The sequence below is a fragment of the Trifolium pratense genome, linkage group LG2 (genome assembly GCF_020283565.1).
Source record: "Trifolium pratense cultivar HEN17-A07 linkage group LG2, ARS_RC_1.1, whole genome shotgun sequence".
Lineage (NCBI taxonomy): Eukaryota > Viridiplantae > Streptophyta > Magnoliopsida > Fabales > Fabaceae > Trifolium > Trifolium pratense.
This window is the reverse complement of record NC_060060.1, coordinates 72,334,203-72,355,682: the sequence shown is the minus strand read 5'-3', so window position 1 is coordinate 72,355,682 and position 21,480 is coordinate 72,334,203. Positions and strand designations below refer to the sequence as shown.

General features: G+C 33.2%; 2 protein-coding genes across 5 annotated transcripts; one reads left to right on the top strand and one right to left on the bottom strand.

Annotated features, from left to right (window-relative positions):
* Positions 1-5,789: 5,789 nt before the first annotated feature.
* On the bottom strand, positions 5,790-8,297 carry LOC123905379 (sm-like protein LSM4). The gene is made up of 5 exons (XM_045954982.1): positions 8,274-8,297; positions 7,931-7,972; positions 7,732-7,830; positions 7,557-7,634; positions 5,790-5,888 (listed from the first exon to the last, which is right to left on the bottom strand). The coding sequence occupies exons 1-5, from the start codon at positions 8,295-8,297 to the stop codon at positions 5,790-5,792; spliced, it is 342 nt and encodes a 113-aa protein (XP_045810938.1).
* Positions 8,298-8,454: 157 nt separating this feature from the next.
* On the top strand, positions 8,455-9,641 carry LOC123910059. 4 transcript variants are annotated; one of them, XR_006810116.1, is made up of 2 exons: positions 8,455-8,549; positions 8,976-9,641. XR_006810116.1 is itself a non-coding variant. In XM_045961090.1 (2 exons), the coding sequence occupies exons 1-2, from the start codon at positions 8,493-8,495 to the stop codon at positions 9,492-9,494; spliced, it is 303 nt and encodes a 100-aa protein (XP_045817046.1). In that variant the 5' UTR covers positions 8,461-8,492; the 3' UTR covers positions 9,495-9,641. The 4 variants fall into 4 exon arrangements, 1 of the variants encoding a protein (XP_045817046.1); XM_045961090.1 differs by having other exon boundaries at positions 8,461-8,549; positions 9,249-9,641; XR_006810117.1 differs by lacking the exon at positions 8,455-8,549 and having other exon boundaries at positions 8,683-9,060; positions 9,249-9,641.
* The last annotated feature ends 11,839 nt before the right edge of the window (positions 9,642-21,480 follow it).

The window sequence follows — 21,480 nt, the reverse complement described above, 5'->3', positions numbered from 1 at the left end:
AGAAAAGAAGAACATCCGATTTACCAAGGTTTGTAGAAAAAAATAGGGCTCACCAGTTTTAACAAATAAGTTGCATGCTTTTAAAATCAGAATCCTGTGCTTTAAGTAAACATACTGCAAAGCTGACCCGGAAACTAAGCACGCTAAAAACCGCAGATTCTGACCGATTTCACGATTTTGAGCTGTGGCCCTACCAATATTGGCGAAAAGTGAGTTTGCGCAGGAACGGGATTGCAAAGGGCTGAAAAATCATAAATCGTAAAATCACATGATTTCAAAATAGCCGCTATCCGCTATTTTACTATAGCATTTTTAGGGTTGATCGCTATCTGGGATTTTAAATTTATAATAACACTGTCAGGAACAAATTGAAGCAACAATTTGAAAAACAACTTCATCTACCGATTCATTGAATTTTTGTTTTAGTTATGACTCTGTATTGGTTCAGGGGAACTGTAGCCAGCCTTGTAATTATGGGATTTGGAACATACATATCGCCAAAGATCATTTTTAAGCGGGTTACACAAGACTATTTATTATAATTTTTTAGATTTTAAACTGACACACATCATTTGTTGGTCTATCACTAGTTAATATATTCTATACTGTTGATTGCAATCAGACCTTTTTAAAAATAAAAAAATAAAAAAAGGCGGATTTTGTTATTATTAGCTTTCCTAGTTCCCTTAGGAATAATTGATTTGATCCCAAAATTATAGGATTTGTGTTTCCTTTTCAGATTATATTTCACGTGTACATGTGTGTGTATAACCCTATAAACATTAGTGCAATATTCAGATTTAATTTAGCCAATAAGTGCTAAATCTAAATATAGTGAAAACATGCCTGAGCAGTTCTTCACTTTGAAATTGATGGACATCTCCAAATCTCATGTAATAATAAAGCCCAAGCAGTGCTCTGCCGAATTCATTAAGATAAAATGGCAAGATATGACCAAAATTAACATCACTTTGAAGAATGGGACTTTGCTGTTCAAAATTAAACGTTGAAGAATGGGAGGGGAAAAAACCTTTTCTGAATCCCCAGGAGCAACCCAGAGCCCAGATGCAACAACTTCATCAAAAAAAAGTTTCCCAGAGTATTTTCAGAAAACGCAAAAGTATAAAAGCTCCAAAGCCAATATTTGAAGAAACAAATGTATATTGTAACATCCCGATTTATATAAATGGGGATATTATATTAACAAGGTGTTACAAATATGCCCAACACAACAGTTCTGTTAAGCGTGATACCTCTTAATCCAGATAAGATAATGCTGGCTGAGCAGTTTCAGAAACTGATGAATGACGCCCTGGAAGAAAAAGCCACAGCTTAATCTTTTCATCTGCATGTTAGGTACAGAAAGCAGAAATTTAGGTAACTAGAAAATAGATAACCATAACCGTTCTTTTCTTCTAGTACAAAAACAAAAATTGCAATTAATCACAAATGGCAAAACCACCGAGTCAGCAATATCTCTACCAGGATTATGTAAACCCTGAGATGGATCCCAGGGTCCAACAAAGGAATTTGGCCCATGCACTGAGAATACCTTCCTTCTATAGTTGCAGGTGTGATGAAAGCACCAGCAACATTGCAGCATCCTTCTGGTCCACTTTTACACTGTTTGAACAGAAGGTTGCCCAGTAACATTAAAACAGTGACCCATAACGAAAGAGAAAAGTAAGAAGTATATATCCTAACCTTTTGTCAGGTAGAGGGTTCACATCAGGTTCGTGAGGTAGAAACTGAAACCATGATATCTGATGCAGACTACCCTGTAGAATTTCAAACAATGTATACAGAGTTATATACATATGAAGACAACCAAGCAAATTCTATACAAAAATAGAGCAGCTGGAGATGTACATTAATTACATTAATTTCTGGTAAAAGCTAACAAAAAATGCAGCGTTGAGGTTTAACCTTTTTGCACCCATTCCTAAGAATGATGTTGCTCTTGGAGAAGGGACATTCGACCTTGAAATCTCTCGTTAGACTAACAGGCCATTTTTCTTTTATTTGATACTTCCTCTATTCTTTATTATAAGCAAAAAAATCACTTTTTAAGTTCATTGGATAACTTAATATAGACCAGATACATCAGTTATTCAACGAACCTAAAAAGTGATTTTTTTACTTATAATAAGGAATGGAGGGAGTATATCCTAGTGTTGTCAACCGCAGATCGTGGAAAATAGTGGTTTGTTCAAACTCGGTTATGCTATAGCCGCTATTTGACAACACTTTGTATTAAATCACGTATTGCGCACTAATAATAGTTTGTTAAAACTCCGCTATTCTACAGCGCCGTTATTTGACAATACTGTTATCTCCCACAATAGCAACAAATTTTAAGTATTTCTGCTTTCTTTTTGGGAAAAAAAAAAGGCGAGCCAAGACTGAAGTTGGCATCAATCCACGCCATTAATTGACATGATTGAGCAATTAAAAAAAAAATTTGTATGAACATTCAAAAGAACCTCTATTTTATTGTTCTGCTAATCTATTTACTACTTATTTTTAATAATAAAAAGAATGGTTGGATAGGACACATGTAACCTCCTAGCAATTTCGTCACCCGTCCAACACCTTTCTTTGCATATCCGTATTATTACACGGGTTTTCATTGCTACTAGAACAGATCAAAAAGAAAAGGAAACATCTTATACATAAGCCGAATTTAGATCAGGCTCAAATACCAACTAGGGTTATATTATATAGGTAACTCACGGATAAAGTGATGCAGTTTCATTAAACATAATCCAATAGAATCAATACCTAACATAATTATAAACACGGCCAGATACCGAAACTATTCTTCCACTTAGGACGGAGACTAAAAGTCAAAAATGTATTACTATCATCAGTGTTTCATCCCATATCACCCAAATGCCCAACAACAAAGTTACTTAGCAAAGAAGTATTCGCTGGTAAACCTTATAAATGCTTGACTTGAAAAAAACACAATTTCAGTATATGATCAAATAGGGCAAATTTAAACATCCACAGACCAAATCTAACTAAAACAAAACAAACAACTTTTATCAAATAAAAGTAGATAATTTATAGTTCTTAAACACGTTCGCCTACTTATTATGAAATTAATCACAATACAGACAAAATAATTAATAAATCAAAGTGTGTAAACGAAATTCAACCCTAAATTAACAATAATCCAGCTCATCACACAAAGTTATTATATAACAAAGAGTATTAATTAACATGTAGAAGAAGGAAAAAAACCTACAATTTTGAAAACGTTCGTCCACATAGCTGATGAACGTGAACCCTTGGATGCTGATCTTTGGCAAGAAGCTATAAATGATGAGATGGATTCTCTTGAATCCAACAAGACATGGCACTTAGTAGACTTGCCACCAGGCTGCAAACCAATTGGTTGTAAATGGATTTTGAAAAAGAAACTAAAACCTGATGGTACTGTTGATAAATACAAGGCTCGCCTTGTAGCCAAGGGTTTTAGACAAAGAGAAAATATAGATTTCTTCGACACTTTTTCTCCTGTCACGAGAATTACATCCATTCGAGTACTTATTTCAATTGCTGCGATTTATAACTTAGAAGTACATCAAATGGATGTTAAAACTGCTTTTTTAAATGGTGACTTAGAAGAAGAAATCTATATGGAACAACCTGAAGGGTTTGTAGTACATGGCCAAGAAACTAAGGTCTGTAAATTAGAAAAATCTCTGTATGGTCTCAAGCAAGCACCGAAGCAATGGCATGAAAAGTTTGATAATTTAATGGTATCGAATGGGTTTAAACTCAACGAAAGTGACAAATGTATTTATTACAAGTCAGATAATAACATTTGTACAATGATATGTCTCTATGTGGATGACATGCTCATATTTGGATCAAACCTTTCTGCCGTAAATGCTGTGAAATCATTGTTGTGCAACAACTTTGATATGAAAGACCTTGGTGAAGCGAGTGTGATTCTAGGAATCAAAATCACTCGTTCTGAAAAAGGGATTTCCTTAGACCAATCTCACTATGTGGAAAAGGTTCTAAAGAAATATGGATACTTCGACTGTAAAACTGCGAATACTCCTTGTGACGCCAGTGTAAAATTATTTAAGAACACTGGTGATAGTATTAGACAGTCTGAGTATGCGAGCGTCATTGGCAGTCTTAGATATGTCACTGATTGCACTAGACCCGACATTGCATATGCCGTGGGACAGCTTTGCCGGTTTACCAGTAGACCTGGTAATGAGCACTGGGAAGCTATAAATAGAGTCATGGGATATCTTAAAAAGACCATGAACCTCGGATTACATTATCTGAGATTTCCTGCTGTACTTGAAGGGTACAGTGATGCTGATTGGAACACTTTGTCAGATGATTCCAAAGCAACGAGTGGCTTCATTTTTAGTATAGCCGGAGGAGCTGTATCATGGAAGTCTAAGAAACAGACCATCTTGGCACAGTCCACTATGGAGTCTGAGATGATAGCACTAGCAACTGCTAGTGAAGAAGCAAGCTGGTTGAGATGCTTGCTATCCGAGATTCCCCTATGGGAAAAGCCAATGCCAGCTGTGTTGATCCATTGTGATAGTACCGCGGCTATCGCAAAAATTGAGAACCGTTATTACAACGGTAAAAGACGTCAAATAAGACGAAAGCACAGCACCGTGAGAGACTTGCTCACTAAAGGTGCTGTTAGAGTGGATCATGTACGCACTGATGATAACTTAGCCGATCCTTTGACGAAAGGACTAGCTAGAGAGAAAGTCTACAATACATCTGTTAAGATGGGACTAATGCCTACTGTGAATTACTTATGATGGTAACCCAACCTAAAAGACTGGAGATCCCAAGAATTAGGTTTCAATGGGTAAACAACAAGTCATGAGTAATAGGGAATGAACATGCAAGTATAAGAAGCATGTATCCTGAAGTGAAAAAGGATGAGTTAATAAAACTCTTAATGAAATCTATTCTCTGTGTCAGAGGAGTACCACACTTCAGGGGTACTTTAGATAGACTCACCTATATGAATGTGGAACTGAGGCCGGTTCCTATGGAGTTTATGGGGCGAACTCCTAGAACGTTCATGAAACTGGGATATACGTGCAGGGCCAGAAATGCACGGGCTGAGAAAACACCTTAGGAAAAGGTTATGTGCGGGTTTGAGAAAAATCTGAGATAGAGTTCAAGACAAGCGTCACTCTTGTTAAATCGGGCTCTTACTCGCTATGTAAAGGTTCAAGACAAGCGTCACCTTTGCTTATGCATAATCTTAAAGAAACGTTTATCGTTACTTCTGAAACAACTTTTTTAAATTCAAGTGGGGGATTGTTGGAACATTGTTGAACAAGTTAGCAACTTAGCTACTTGTATGATGAACTTGGCATAGATGTAAGCACAAGTGAAAGAACTAAAGGTGTGAATTTGAAAAAGTTCACTTTTAAGTCCCACATTGGATGGGTCACTACCTTTAGTAGTGTTTATATACCACAAAGTGGCAACCAAGGGTGTGCCCTTGGGGTACCCACTTTTGTAAGAAAGGGAGACCGCACACAATGTCGAATATCACACACGCGCGCGCGCGCGCCGCCGCCGCCGCCGTCCGTCCGTCCGGCCGGCTCGGTTCGGTTCGGGCCGGGCTTGGGCTTGGTGATATCTTAATTTTTTAATACTCAGAAGTGATAAAATTAATTAATAATTAATTTTCACTAAGTGTGACCGGTTCAACAAAAACGCACATGTTTTTTGTGCTTAATGTCAAGTCAAACGGAATTGTTACCGTTATTATTTTGAACTCAGTCATAACTGAGATTCCTGAAATCATGGCCACGTTTTTTGATGTGCTGGCCCTGATTCTCTCCCACTTCTTGCTCCACATCAGTTGCATTCTTTCCCTATAAATACACATCAGTTCTCACAATTAATTTTTACGTTCAAAAACTGCAACTCTCTCTTCTCTCTCTCAATATTATTCTTACTTCAAATTAATTTTTCTTGTTGTTTCAGAGAAAGTGGTTTACCACTTCGAATTGATATTTGCATATCAATCTAGACTGGTTCGTAGTAACCATCGGAGGTGTTTTCTGACCGTTTTCTACAGTGCAGTAGTTAACGGTATTTCGCTTGAATTGGCTGTTTTATCCTGGGGACTTCACGGTTGATAGTCTACCTTGCACAATTTGGGTAGTGCCGTGAAACGTCTTAAAGAGAGCGTATCGAACCGCGACTCGGCCGATAAATTCACAGTTGCTATTATTTTCAAAAACGATTTTTCAACAATTGAAAAATAACAATCTGATTGAAAATGCAACGACACTGAGTTTGATTTGATCTTTGCCGCAACCACCGAAAAGCAATTACGGAATCAGCACCGCCTATATATGAATGATGAAAATCGGTGCATTCAGCATTCCCGCAAAAAACACTCGAGTAGGGTTTTTTTATTTTTTTTGTTTCTACCGATGGAGTTGAATTTTGAGACCGCTTAACTCAGTTCCAATTCCAAATTTTGCGGGGATGCATGATACAATGAAAAGACGAGTAAACTATATCATATACTTACTTTGGAAATAGGTAAATAACTCCCGAAATTTTAAAAAGTCAATCAAATTGCTCTCTAAAATTTGATTGACTTTTTAAAATTTTAGAAGATATTTGCCTATTTTCAAATTTCAGGGGTTATTTACTCATGAAAAGACTAATCTTTTTTTATAAGCGAAAAAGACCAATTATTAGTTGGTTCAGTGGTAATTGGCGCTGAACTTAGTAGGGAGGACCACAGATCAATCACCGCAACTGCGATCAGAAGGGAGCTGAAACCACTTGATGTCAGAACTGACTCCAAACCAAATTAATCTGATGGTGAAAAGAAAAAAAAATATGTAATGAAAAGAAACATTTCTTCACATTTTCTCCCCAAGAATGACGAGAGTGGGAAAGGGAATGGGTCCACTAATTTTACATATCACCTCCGTCTTAAAATATAAACAAAAGTTGGTCAACAAAATCTTTAACTAAATATATCAAGTTTATTTGACTCACTTTTGCTTATATTTTGGGATGAAGGAGTATTTACAAAGAGTTTAATGAATATGCTCTGTCAGTGTATATTAATTTTAGACCGACTTCCAATAGAAATTAAACATTTCTCCATGTCATATAATTGTTTTGGATATAGTTGGATATTTCGTGATCCATATTAGAGAATGTGCTCTTCAAGATTGTCTATTTGCCAACAATAACAAAATTTGAACATGTTAAAAAAATTATAAACCAACTTATTCAGTTTCTTTCTAAGCTGCTGTGAGTAATATTTGTAACTGAAACTATAGAAAATCCAAACAGCTCACAAATTAAGCAACTATTTATCTATGTTTGAAATCATCATTTCAACATCATAAAATTTATTATGTAACTTATATATATATATATATATATATATATATATATATATATATATATATGACGAAATTCAAATGCAAATGTAGTAAATTAATGAATCATTAGTTCAAGTTTTTAGAAAGAGTAATGAGTCAAAAAACTACCGAACCACAACTACACACCTCATTAGGAATTCGAAGACACATAATAGTATTCCCATAAATATAGCATTCGGGCATACACCAAAGTCTATCTCCATCCTATATTTTCAAATTCAACAAAACATCCATCGTAAGTTGGGATAAAATAAACAAAAATTGGTGATATGAATGAAATAAATAAAGAAAAAAAAATTACCTTAGAAGTACAAATGACTCCTCTAAGATGAATGTTCATCAGTGCATTGGAATCAACCAAATCCCCATTATATGTCTCTCCATTTGTCAATTCTACTGACTGTTACAACATGTCACATAAAAACACACACGAAAGTCACAAATCAAATATATAAAATAGTTATAAACAAGGTAAAATAAAGAAAAGTTCCTTGACTCACAATTGGTTGTCCTCGAGCACTCTTGAGAAGAGAAAGTGGCAGCTGCAAAGAAACACATTAAAAATTTAAATTTTGACCAAAAGTTCCCCTACGGATCTCTCTCATGTTCTCTTTCAACCTGATCTCTCTCTATCTCTCTTTCTCATTGTTCTCTCTTTATTGGTTATTGATTAATGTTCATGAATTTTTTGTTTTGGTAAAGAATGCAGACTTTCCTTGAGTTATTTGGATAGCTAAAATTAATTTTTCACTAATTCCTTAACATCTTTAGCATTATAATATGAGAATACAAGGTCAAATAATTTAGACAACCTAAACTAAGTTTCTTAATCTTTTAGATTACAATTTCCAAAGATGACACTGTCATTCTTGACGGTGCCGGTGATAAGAAAGCTATCAAGGAAAGATGCGAGCAGATTTGTTTGAATCTCCTATTCAATTTGATTTTACCATTTTCATATAGAAATAGGTCTGGTTTTTCATTGATGTTACTTATGAAGTGTTTCACGTGATTGGTTTTGTTTGCAGATTAGGTCGACGGTTGAAAATAGTACTTCATATTATGACAAGGAGAAATTGCAGGAAAGATTGGCCAAGCTTTTTGGTGGTGTTAGGGATGGTAAGATTACTAAAATGGTCGTTGTTGAGCTTCCTAATCATAGGTAAATGTTATTTATAATGTAATCATCACGAATTTTATTTTGCAGTATTATAATTTTTGACTAAAAAATTATAATACTGGTAAGTGTGATAAATAGTGGTAAGTGTGAATGTGCTTTGTTTGGTGATTACGTTGACGAGTTGAACAAGAAAATGGGAAAATCTTGCAAAAGTTAAATTTTTTAAAGGTAATGTATTATTTTTTGAAGAAGCTAAACTAACCCACCTAAATTGACACCAGAGTGAATCGAATCTGAGACCTTAAGGAGAAGCACACTCTCAGGTCCCAAGCCAATACCCACCTAAATTTTTTAGAGGTAATGTATTATTATATTTGAAATAGTAACTTCTCAAATTTTCCACGGATTGAATTAGTTGTGTCCAGACAAAGCATCCATCCAAAATGTCATTAACACTACAAGGATATTGATTAATCCAGATATACCTGGGGTTGAAGCATTCAAGAACAGGTTTGTTTCATTTCTAATAAATTATTGATGTTGAGTGATCATGTAGCTATTTTTCCGTCTTTGATAAAGATGTTCAGGATTTGGTTGTGGAGACTTGTCCTCTTTTGTTATCAATGGTGGGTTGTGAAATCTTAATTTTTATGGTTATAGTTGTTCATATTTAAAACATTGTATAATGTGTTTTGCAGGGAGAGAGATCTTCCTTATATCCAGATGAGATGGAGGGCTTTTACGGTGATGCATATCTTTATAAAGTTGAAAAAGGGGATCCTATTGATTTCGAGAATTTACTTGCATTTAAAGTTATATCTATTTACCTGCATTTGATAAATTCTCTTTTAGCCTCTACCCCTATTATCTACTTGTCATTCATGAAGATGTCGGTGAAAGTATGGAAGAAATTAGTATCAATACAAAGAAATTTTCTTGGGTAAAGTGGATCGATATCTGTCTTTCAAAGGAAAGAGGTGGCTTAGGGGTTAGAAACCTAAGATTGGTTAATATCTCTCTATTAGCAAAATGGCGGTGGCGGCCGAATGATCTCTGGGCTCGAACTCTATTAGCAAAATACGGAGATATTGGGGGGGCTACGTTCGGATTTGTCGGTTTTTGCTAACTGTAAATTTGCATCCGTTTGGTGGAAAGATATGAGTCGGCTGGGAGTGATTCATGGGGACGGTGGGGGAGATTGGTGTCAGGATACAATGGTGAGAAAACTGGGCAGTTGTAATGTTATAATTTTTGGAATGATATTTGGTTGGATACAAAGCCTTTTAGCATTGTTTTCCCAAGGTTATTCTCAATGTCGACTCAAACGGAGTGTATTGTCAACCAAATGGGTCGTTGGAGACGGAATCCTTTGCGTGGGAAGAAGATTTGATCGCCCAACTGTTGAGAATGGTCTCAAGGATGAAAGTTCGGTCTTGTGAAGATTCTTGGACCTCGTTGATTGGTGACCACGGAATATATACGGTAAAGGCAGGGTACTAGTTCCTCAGTTAGAATTTTTTCCCTGATACCAACCTAAATGAAGGGGCCTGCAATATATTGAAGAATTTGTGGATTTCACTGGCTCCAAAAAAGGTCGTTTTTTCGTGGCAATTAATGTATCAACATCTGCCTACTAGAATGAACCTATATCGTAGAAGAATTCTCGCGCCAGAATCGGCGATAACTTGTGTTTGGTGTGGTGAGGAAAGGGAATCGGAAGAACATCTATTCTTGAAATGCACCGTCGCGGTTCAAATATAGATTGAAATTCATCGGTGGATTGGATTACAGACGGCGAATCTGGGCTCGCCTCACACATTTTTGAGTCTTTCGGTTTTCCTTTTAACTGTCGAAAGAGGAGGCAAGGGCTGCATATGATTTGGCAAGCGACGTGCTGGGCTGTTTGGAAGGCTAGAAATTCGATGGTGTTTGAAGGGATACCTCCGTCTGTTAGGGAAATTGTGGAAGCAATTAAGCGAACAACGTTACAGTGGCTTACTGCTAAACGATCTTGGGTTGTTTGTTTGGCTTATGAATGGCAAAAATCCCCACTTGATTGCCTACTGAGATAAAAATTAGTGTGTATTCTGTCTTTTTGGTGGTGTTTCCTTGATAATTATTAACGCTAGGAAATTTTTTGGGGTGTGTTATTTTGAAATTTTGGGTTGTGTCCCACTTGTACTTCTCAACTAGTAGTTGGTTTAGTACTTCTTTGTACTTTGTACCATGTTTTCAATCCTAATGATCTCAAGTAGTTTTTATGGTTTAGTAGTGTGTTAGTATTATGAATCCAATTGTACCATATTTTCTATGTTCACTTTGCATAATTCTATACCAAATTAACTTTCAATTTAGTTTATTTTCTATGTGAAATGCTTTTTGTTAGAGTGGGGGTGTTAGTATTCTAATAAATTTATTTGATATTTGGGCCTTTGTAGTATAATTCTTTATGAATTTGCTAATTGGGCTATTCATTATATTAAATGGGACATATCAATTTTATTTGCTTAAACCCCTGTTCGGATCAAGAGTTTTTTTTTTTAAATGCAGGATTAAAGAGTTAGTAAGTGTTAACATTGTCATGAAATTGTCTTGATTAATTTTGTTATACTATAATGTTAAATTTAAATTTCCAGTGTCAACAAAAAAAATAATAATAAATTAAGAGTTACTGAATCAAAAATAAAATAAAAGTAAGAATTACGAAACAAAGATAATTCTTACCTTTGAACCAGTATCAACGGGTTGAATCTCCTCATCCATATTAGAGAATGTCCACTTCAAGATTGTCTATTTGCAAAAAATAACAAAATAAACATGTTAAAAAAATTATAAACCAACTTATTCAGTTTCTTTCTAGAACTATATAAAATCAAACAGCTCACAAATTAAACAATAATTTAACTATTTACATATTCAGCAATTTTTTAGAGTGATGAACATGCATCTGATGAAAAGTGAAAACGTGAAACAAAATTTCAAGATTCGAGCTATCGAGGAAAGATGCGAGCAGGTTTGTTTGAATCTCCTATTCAATTTGATTTTACCATTTTCATATAGAAATAGGTCTGGTTTTTCATTGATGTTACTTATGAAGTGTTTCACGTGATTGGTTTTGTTAGCAGATTAGGTCGGCGGTTGAAAATAGTACTTCATATTATGACAAGGAGAAATTGCAGGAAAGATTGGCCAAGCTTTTTGGTGGTGTTAGGGATGGTAAGATTACTAAAATGGTCGTTGTTGAGCTTCCTAATCATAGGTAAATGTTAATAAAGTTGAAAAAAGGGATCCTATTGATTTTGAGAATTTACCTGCATTTAAAGTTATATCTATTTACCTGCATTTGATAAATTATGTTTTAGCCTCTACCCCTATTTTCTACCTGTCATTCATGAAGATGTCGGTGAAAGTATGGAAGAAATTAGTATCAATACAAAGAAATTTTCTTGGGTAAAGTGGATCGATATCTGTCTTTCAAAGGAAAGAGGTGGCTTAGGGGTTAGAAACCTAAGATTGATTAATATCTCTCTATTAGCGAAATGGCAGAGATAGGGGGGCTAAGTTCGGATTTGTCGGTTTTTGCTAAACGTAAATTTGCATCCGTTTGGTGGAAAGATATGTGTCGGCTGGGAGTAATTCATGGGGACGGTGGAGGAGATTGGTGTCAGGATACAATGGTGAGAAAACTGGGCAGTGGTAATGTTATAATTTTTGGAATGATATTTGGTTGGATACAAAGCCTCTTAGCATTGTTTTCCCAAGGTTATTCTCAATGTCGACTCAAACGGAGTGTACTGTCAATCAAATGGGTCGCAGGGAAAACGATGTGTGGTATTGGGAGTTCTCTTAGAGACGAAATCCTTTTGCGTGGGAAGAAGATTTGATCGCCCAACTATTGAGAATGGTCTCAAGGATGAAAGTTCGATCTTGCGAAGATTCTTGGACCTCGTTGATTGGTGACCACAGAATATATACGGTAAAGGCAGGGTACCAATTCCTCAGTCAGAATTTTTTCCCTGATACCAACCTAAATGAAGGGGCCTGCAATATATTGAAGAATTTGTAGATTTCACTAGCTCCACAAAAGGTCTTTTTTCGTGGCAATTAATGTATCAACGTCTGCCTACTAGAATGAACCTATATCGTAGAAGAATTCTCGCGCCGGAATCGGCGATAACTTATGTTTGGTGTGGTGAGGAAATGGAATCGGAAGAACATCTATTCTTGAAATGCACCGTCGTGGTTCAAATATAGATTGAAATTCATCGGTGGATTGGATTACAGACGGCGAATCCGGGCTCGCCTCACACATCTTTTGAGTCTTTCGGTTTTCCTTTTAACTGTCGAAAGAGGAGGCAAGGGCTGCATATGATTTGGCAAGCGACGTGCTGGGCTGTTTGGAAGGCTAGGAATTCGATGGTGTTTGAAGGGATACCTCCGTCTGTTAGCGAAATTGTGGAATCAATTAAGCGAACATCGTTACGGTGGCTGACTGCTAAACGATCTTGGGCTGTTTGTTTGGCTTATGAATGGCAAAAATCCCCACTTGATTGCCTACTGAGATAAAAATCAGTGTGTATTCTGTCATTTTGGTGGTGTTTCCTTGATAATTATTAACCCCGAGAAACTTTTTGGGGTGTTATTTTGAAATTTTGGGTAGTGTCCCACTTGTACTTCTCAACTAGTAGTGCGTTTAGTACTTCTTTGTACTTTGTACCATGTTTTCAATCCTAATGATCTCAAGTAGTTTTTATGGTTTAGTAGTGTGTTAGTATTCTGAATCCAATTGTACCATGTTTTCTATGTTCACTTTGCATAATTCTATACTAAATTAACTTTCAATTTAGTTTATTTTCTAGGTGAAATATTTTTTGTTAGAGTGGGGGTGTTAGTATTCTAATAAATTTATTTGATATTTGGGCCTTTGTAGTATAATTCTTTATGAATTTGCTATTTGGGCTATTCATTATATTAAATGGGTCATATCAATTTTACTTGCCTAAACCCCTGTTCGGATCAAGAGTTTTTTTTTTTAAATGCAGGATCAAAGAGTTAGTAAGACCATTTCTAATGGTGGTTCTTATTTTTTTTAAGTACTAGTACCTAATAGGTACTCTCATTGGAGTAAAATCAAAATAGTACCTAATATGTACTAGTTCTAAAATAAGACTTGGTACCTATATCATTTTTTGTGGGACCAATTTATAATGATGTAACGTTATTGGTTAGATGTGTTATTGGTGAGACCTATTTAAAACATTTTAAGAATTGTTGGGTTGGAGGGATTAAATACTTATTAGGTACTACTATTAAAAAATTATAAAAGAGTGATGTGTACACGTGGGGCCCGATTAAGTACCAAAAATTGGGGAGCTCCATTGTGGATGCTCTAAGTGTTAACATTGTCATGAAATTGTTTTGATTAATTTTGTTATACTATAGTGTTAAATTTAAATTTCCAGTGTCAACAAAAAAAAATTATAATAAATTAAGAGTTACTGAATCAAAAATAAAATAAAAGTAAGAATTACGAAACAAAGATAATTCTTACCTTTGAACTAGTATCAACGGGTTGAATCTCCTCATCCATCCATATTAGAGAATGTCCACTTCAAGATTGTCTATTTTCAAAAAATAACAAAATAAACATGTTAAAAAAATTATAAACCAACTTATTCAGTTTCTTTCTAGAACTATATAAAATCAAACAGCTCACAAATTAAACAATAATTTATCTATTTACATATTCAGCAATTTTTCAGAGTGATGAACATGCATATGATGAAAAGTGAAAACGTGAAACAAAATTTCAAGATTCCATTCATATACCGTGTAACACCGAAACAAAACATCACCTTTCTTTCTTATCACACCATAGCCAACACAACAAGATCTTCCTCGTTTCTCAATTTTTTAGCTTATTTTAGCAACATTAAATGAACACAAAGGTTGAAAAATTATATAAAATCCAAGCAGAGCATGAAATTTGTGGTGAAAGAAAGAAAGTGTAAAAGCGATTTTGTTATGTTCTACTCAAAAGTTGAAAAAAATATGCACAATCCAAACAGAGCACAAAAGTTAAACAAGTAAACATCATTTCAACATATGAATAATTAGTTCAAGTTTTCATAGTGATGAACATGCATATATATGATAAAACGTGAAACAAAATTTCATGATTCCATTCATATACCGTGAAACACCGAAACAAAACATACATCACCTTTCTTCTCACACCATAGCCAACCCAACAAGATCTTCCTCGTTTCTCAATTTTTGAGCTTATTTTAGCAAAACTATATAAAATCCAAACAAGCACAAAAGTTGTGGTGAAAGAAAGAAAGAAAGTGTAAAAGCGATTCTACTATATATGTTCTACTCAAAAGTTGAAAAAAATAATGTAAAATCCAAACAGAGCACAAAAGTTAAACAAGTAAACATCATTTCAACATCAAATAATGTAGTTCAAGTTTTCAGAAATTGAGCAAGAACATGCATTGAGAGAAAATTCAAATGCAGATAAAACGTGAAACTCAGTACCTGCTGTGTGAGGAAAAAATGTAGCTATGGAGTCAGAATCTTGCAATAACCGTCCGTAATGTGTGGGAAAATTTGGAGAAAGTTGAAGAAAATCTCTCAGAGAAAGAAAGAATGAAAGAAAGTGTGAAGCGAGTCTGTTATGTTATAAGCACCCAAATGCAACAATTGTTATCCACTACATGAGAGTGCAGGGAGGTTATTTGCGATATCAATAAGGATCAGAGTCCTTTGTAGTTGTTCACGGTTTAGATTTAATAGGTTTTAGTGCAGTAGGGTAGCAGCTTTGTTTGTGGTGTAGAGGATTTGTGTTTTGGTGATTTAGTGGGCCACAATAAATATTCGATTTCATTCTCGTTCACTACTGGTAGTACTATGTCGTTGCGCTGCGGGGAAATTGGAGTGACGATTTTCAAATCATACATGAGTTTTTGTCTTTTTGTGATTGGTATTTTTTTTTTTTTGAGAAGAGGTTGTCGTAATTCATAGTTCGACTGGGAAAAAATTATTCTTACTAAAAATCGAACTCGATTTTTCAAACGATTCGTCCTATACAAGTTCAATAACTATTTAAGCTCAATATCTTGGTTGTCATTGGTTTTTATGAATCTCTTTTTTTTTCGACAATATCTTGTTATGAAGTTTCCACCACTGTTAACGACGATTAATTTCCGCCAAAAAATTTGTATGTCACATAAAGTGAGTTCTTGTCTCTCAACTAAATTTTTTTCCAATACACAAGAGCTAAAAATTGAACTTCTAACCACCTATTTAATAGACTCAAAACTCTTACAACTTAGACCAAATCATTGTATTGTTTTCATTATTAATTGGCAGTTGCACAATTCATGTTATTAAATCGAATATTGTAAGTTTGTTAACCTATTCATCCATTTTCATTTTTTGCAATGCTTAATTTATATTTGTTTTTTATGTACTCAGCCAATCTATATATATATATATATATATATATATATATATATATATATATATATATATATATATATAAATCCTAAATAGTTATCCTATTAGTTCTCTAAATTCTAATCCACTTAAACCAATGAAATTTTCATTTAGCCATGTCATCCACTTACAATGTGTCACATCATTTCTCCTTACATTATTGTCATATTGATCAACTTTTCATATACCTACATTTATATGTGTAATGATGTATTAATATATCAAAAAAAAACTACCCAATTATATTAAAAAAAAAACTGTCTGATTATATGTTTATATAAGAAAAAAACGTATGGACTAATGGAAGCAAATAGTCACTATAATGATTGAATATATCTAATCAAAAGGAAATAAAATAGTCATTAAATCATCATATTTTGCTAAACAATTGTTTAAACAATTATCACTAAATCATCATATTTTGTTTAAATTCTATAATCTATTGTTTCTTTATTATGTATTGAGAATTCTTTTGTCATGATGTCATACTGAATGTGAATGATGATGAAAATTTTTTTTTTTGTTGAACGATCTGAGGATGTGACTTCTTGATCAATATTAGGTGATCAACTAGCTATTGGTCTGTTCATTTTTCATTTGGGGCGTCGAAGACGGTAAACCATTTACACACCATCTGTTAAAAACTTGAAACTCTCTCTTGATTATATACTCTTAAAAACTTGAAACTCTCTCTTGATCATATACACACTTTTTGTTAATTCTAATAATTATTTTTACACAATTATTGGTTTGATTATTATTATTATTATTAATTATTATTATTATTATTATTATTATTATTATTATTTTAATAATATTTATTGTTTCAATTTTTCCACGTTATAATATAAAATAACGCATCACACCGTGCATCGCACGAATAAAGGTCTAGTTTATAATAATTAATAAATATCATTTTTTTATGAAGAGGATGGCAATTCAGGTAACTCGATCACATCTTTTATGAAGAAGAAATCAAGAAGTTTGGGATGATGACAGTACGTTTTAAAAGTTGGTGAAAGGATGGAGATTAAACTTAGAGTTTTGAAGGTGGTGTTTTTTTGAAGCATGTCTCCTCCAAAATACTCAAACCACCTAAATTGGATTCAGTTATGTTTTCTACAATATATACTAATATCAATTTGACTTTCTCTTCAATGTTTAACATATTCTAATCTTATTTTAAGTACACATTTAGTGCAACATTCTAATTTTACCACACTGATTTTACTCTCATCTTGGTTTTTAACTAACTAACACTTTAATTTGTTTCACGCAACATCGTTGATTTTATAATTTTATGAAATTTTTTACCTTTTACCTTTAGTTTCAGTGATACATTTTTATCACAAAATATTCCGATCCTTCCCTTATTTCATCTCTTCTTCAATAAGCGAAAGTTATATATATGCTTTTAAAATTTGTCACCAAGTTTCCAACCTCTCATTTATATCTCTCAAATCTCTAAATAAGACTATATCATCACTAAAAAAGCATGCATCTCAATGTTGGTTGTACATTTAAAAATACGATACAAATATAAAAATTGAAATAGCTATCAAGAAAATTAACGTGGTTCAACCTAAATTTTCACGATAGTCGTGATTCCACATACATATTTTTTATAACTTTAATATAGGGCTTTCCATGAATCATGCATTTATGTTTTATTGCAAATTTATACTATGGTCTTAAACTCATATAAAATGGGAGGGTTCTGGGGTTGGGTTAGATAGTTCAATATTGTTTTAAAAACCAATTGTTGATCCCCCAATTTTCATTTTCTCAAGTTTTGATCCCCCACTCTATTTCAAGGTCAATTTTGATGAAGTGACCTTATTACTAATGATGTGGCAGTGTCCAGGTGGTTAAACTTAATACCCATGTCATTCCTAATTTATTTAATTCAATATAAAATGCTTTAATTATTAAAATAATATATATTAATTATTAAATTAAAATTAGAAACCCTTTTAATTTTCTACTAGAACCTGGTTTACGGTGTTCTTTCTTCTTCATCATCCCCCAAATCCTAAATCACTTGCAATTCACACACAAAAAAGCAAATTTTACAAAATTCTCCTTCGTTCTTTCATCCTCATCTGCTCTACCTTACACAGTTCATTGCACTACCACAGTACACACAATACAATCATCATATGGAAAATGACAGAGAATGGAATAGAGATTTGAAATCTCCATGTGTGGAAAGACAATGGTCAAAGATGAATTGTTTGGACTTGAAAGAGAGTACCTGACATGGAAGATTAAGCATTACCAATGCTATGTGATAGAGATGGATCCCAATTTGGGAATTTAGGTTTTGATTTTATTTATTTCAAATTATATTATTATTAATTATTTATTTATTTATTTTCATATTTTACAAACTTAATTATTGAAATAAAAGAAAATAATAATTACATGGATAATCTTTTGGCCAAATGTATAATGCCACATAATTAATGAGTTTGACGCATAAGTAAAAATATCACTAAATTGAGGTGTTATGAACTATTTCTAAAGAATAGCAAGAATATAGAAGGAGAAGAGAAAGAGAGAAGAGAAAGGAATAGACCATTGTTATTATTCTATTCACAAGTGTGTATTACATTGTAACAAAGGGGTCCTATTTATAGGACACAATTAGGGGACAAAAAAACCTACACAATAATGGACATTCATTACATATTATTCATAACACTCCCCCTTGAATGTCCATGAAGGATATTCTTTCTCTAAAAAAAACCCTAGTGAAGGAAAAAGAGTACATCATCATTTGTGTGTGAACTGCCTCATTAAAAACCTTACCAGGAAAACCCAGTGGGACAAAACCACGGTGAAGGGAAAAAGAGTGCAGAACATATTTATATCTCCCCCTCATAAAGACAATTATTATACATGAGATGAAAAATCAAATAATTTTCTGTACTAGCTGCTCCAAGGTTTTACTAAAAGTTGACTCTGTAGAAAAATCTGTCATATCTTCTTTATTATACTCTTCTCTAAATTAGCATTGCGTCTGATATTATCTTTATGTTGAGTTGTTGCAGGAACCATCATTTTGTAATAAAACAACGAATTTCTTGTATGTGTTGAATTACAATCCTCAACAAAAATATCTTCTCAGCTTGCTTGATGTAGTGCTAAAATCTTCACATGATTGGATGATATTGTTGTTTCTTTAAAGTATAAATAATTCTATGTTTTGCTTTACTTCAATATTTGGGTTGGATGAATAGGCAAAAATAAAATACTACGAAATTATAGCAAATATATTAGTGAGCTTAATTGAATTAAGATATGGTACTTCAGGACCAATTCAAATTGTTGATCATTTTCTTGAGGCATGACACATCAAATGACATTGCAACCATTTTTAGTATACAACAAATTAGATATGTCAATGTCAAAGTGTTTTAACACTTTTGCTATATAATCTTATTTAAATTATAAATTTAAATGAGAATATCTCATAAGCTCTTCGGGAGTCTAGATGATATTTTATCATTAATATAAGCCTCGGATATAAATAATTCATTGTCAAATATAACTAAATCCTTCAGGGATCATCATTATCAAGTGAGCCAGTAAAATACGTTAAAACACATATTTCACATGAATTGAGTATTTCAGATGCTACTCAACTTAATTAATTTTTGAATTCACTTCAGGTGAATATGCTTCTTGAAAATCAATGATTGACATTTATCAATATACTTGAATAACAATTCAAATTCTAAACATTTTGTTTTTATTATTTTTCTCTTGAAAACTTATTCATATCGATTTATCTCCATCTGCAGATGAAATGGACTACTGGTCCAAAAACATTTCGCTTTGCAAAGCTAGTTTAATTTTGTATCAATTGCGTCTATCTTATTTAGTCAATCATTTCATTGTCTATAATCCTTAATAGACTTTGATTTATGATCCTCATTGTCATTTATCACATATATAGCGCTTTATTATGTGCAAAAATATTGTCAACGTTGACTTCATCTCGGTTCCATCGTATTCCATTCATGACATAGTTTGTCGAGATCTCTATATTTTCGTAAATTACAGGTACCTGATAAGTTCTTCTGGAACTGGAAAATTAATTATGTCAAATACTATTTTCATATCCTCACTCGGGTCATCTTTGTTTTTAGCTCCTTTTCAATATTAGGAGGATTTTTATCTTTGGAACCGATTTGCTTACCATGCTTCACGCGTGGTTAGGAATCATTTGCAATATTAGATTGTCCAACAGGGACATTCATTTTTATTGGAGCATTAGCAGCTGTTGATTGATTTCATAAACTTTGCAAATGAGTTATCTTTTGAACTTCTGGTTCATATTGATTTCTAAGAGGATCAAAATAACAATTATTAATTTATTTCAAAACATTTCAATTGAACTTCTAGTTCATATTTTTAGCTGCTTATTATCTCCCCCTAATATTGGGAAAACTAATTCACCAATTGATAATCAGCCCATAAAGCTGTAAAAAAATCTCCAATTATTGGCTCACTTTGGAGATTCATATAAAAATTATTTTCCCAATATTCTTTTACTACCCATTTAAATGCATTATATTGGAGCAATTGAGACGTACCCAACACATCCAAAAATGTTTATATGGGAAAATAGGTTTATAAACTAAAATTCAAATAAATTAGGGGAGAGCTTATGTATATAATAATTTGTTGGCATGATGCTATTCAATATCTCAACATACATGTTTGAGTGTTCCCAACTATAACTTAGAATGAATCTTCAGGTCCATTATTTTTTGTTTGTATGAACATATTTCACAAGATGTTTGGTATAAATTTCAATTAACATATGATATTTATCAAATATTTTCTAGAATAATATATATAAAACGATCTCTTAAAAATAATCTCACAAACTTCTGGTTGTGAGTTTATAACAAACATACATGTGACCATTTAGTTGATGCATCAATTAAAATTTTAGGAATCTAATCGGTCCACATGATCGGTGTATTGATTTACAAATATCACCTTATATATATTCTAAAAAATAAAATATGCTCATTTACTTAATTTATCAACTTCCTTCGGGAACTAGTAACACATAAAAATTATTAAATTGAAGAAACTTCAGGCCCTTCAATTCATATAAAATTATTTTATATTTCACATCATAATAGATTCGGGATGACCCATCCGATCTTGCCAATTACAAACTTAATATATTTTAAATTGTAAACTTCTGATTTACTTAAACATGTGCTTAAGTTGCACTAATATCATAAGTACACCACAAACTAGAGATAAAAGTTGATAATATGTCTCGTAATATAGAGATAAAATATCTCTGTCGTTTCTTGTTTCAATATGATATTCATTTATGTGAATATCCTTCGGTACAAATTTCTTTAAGACTTAAAATATAAAATACATTAGCAAAGTGCAACT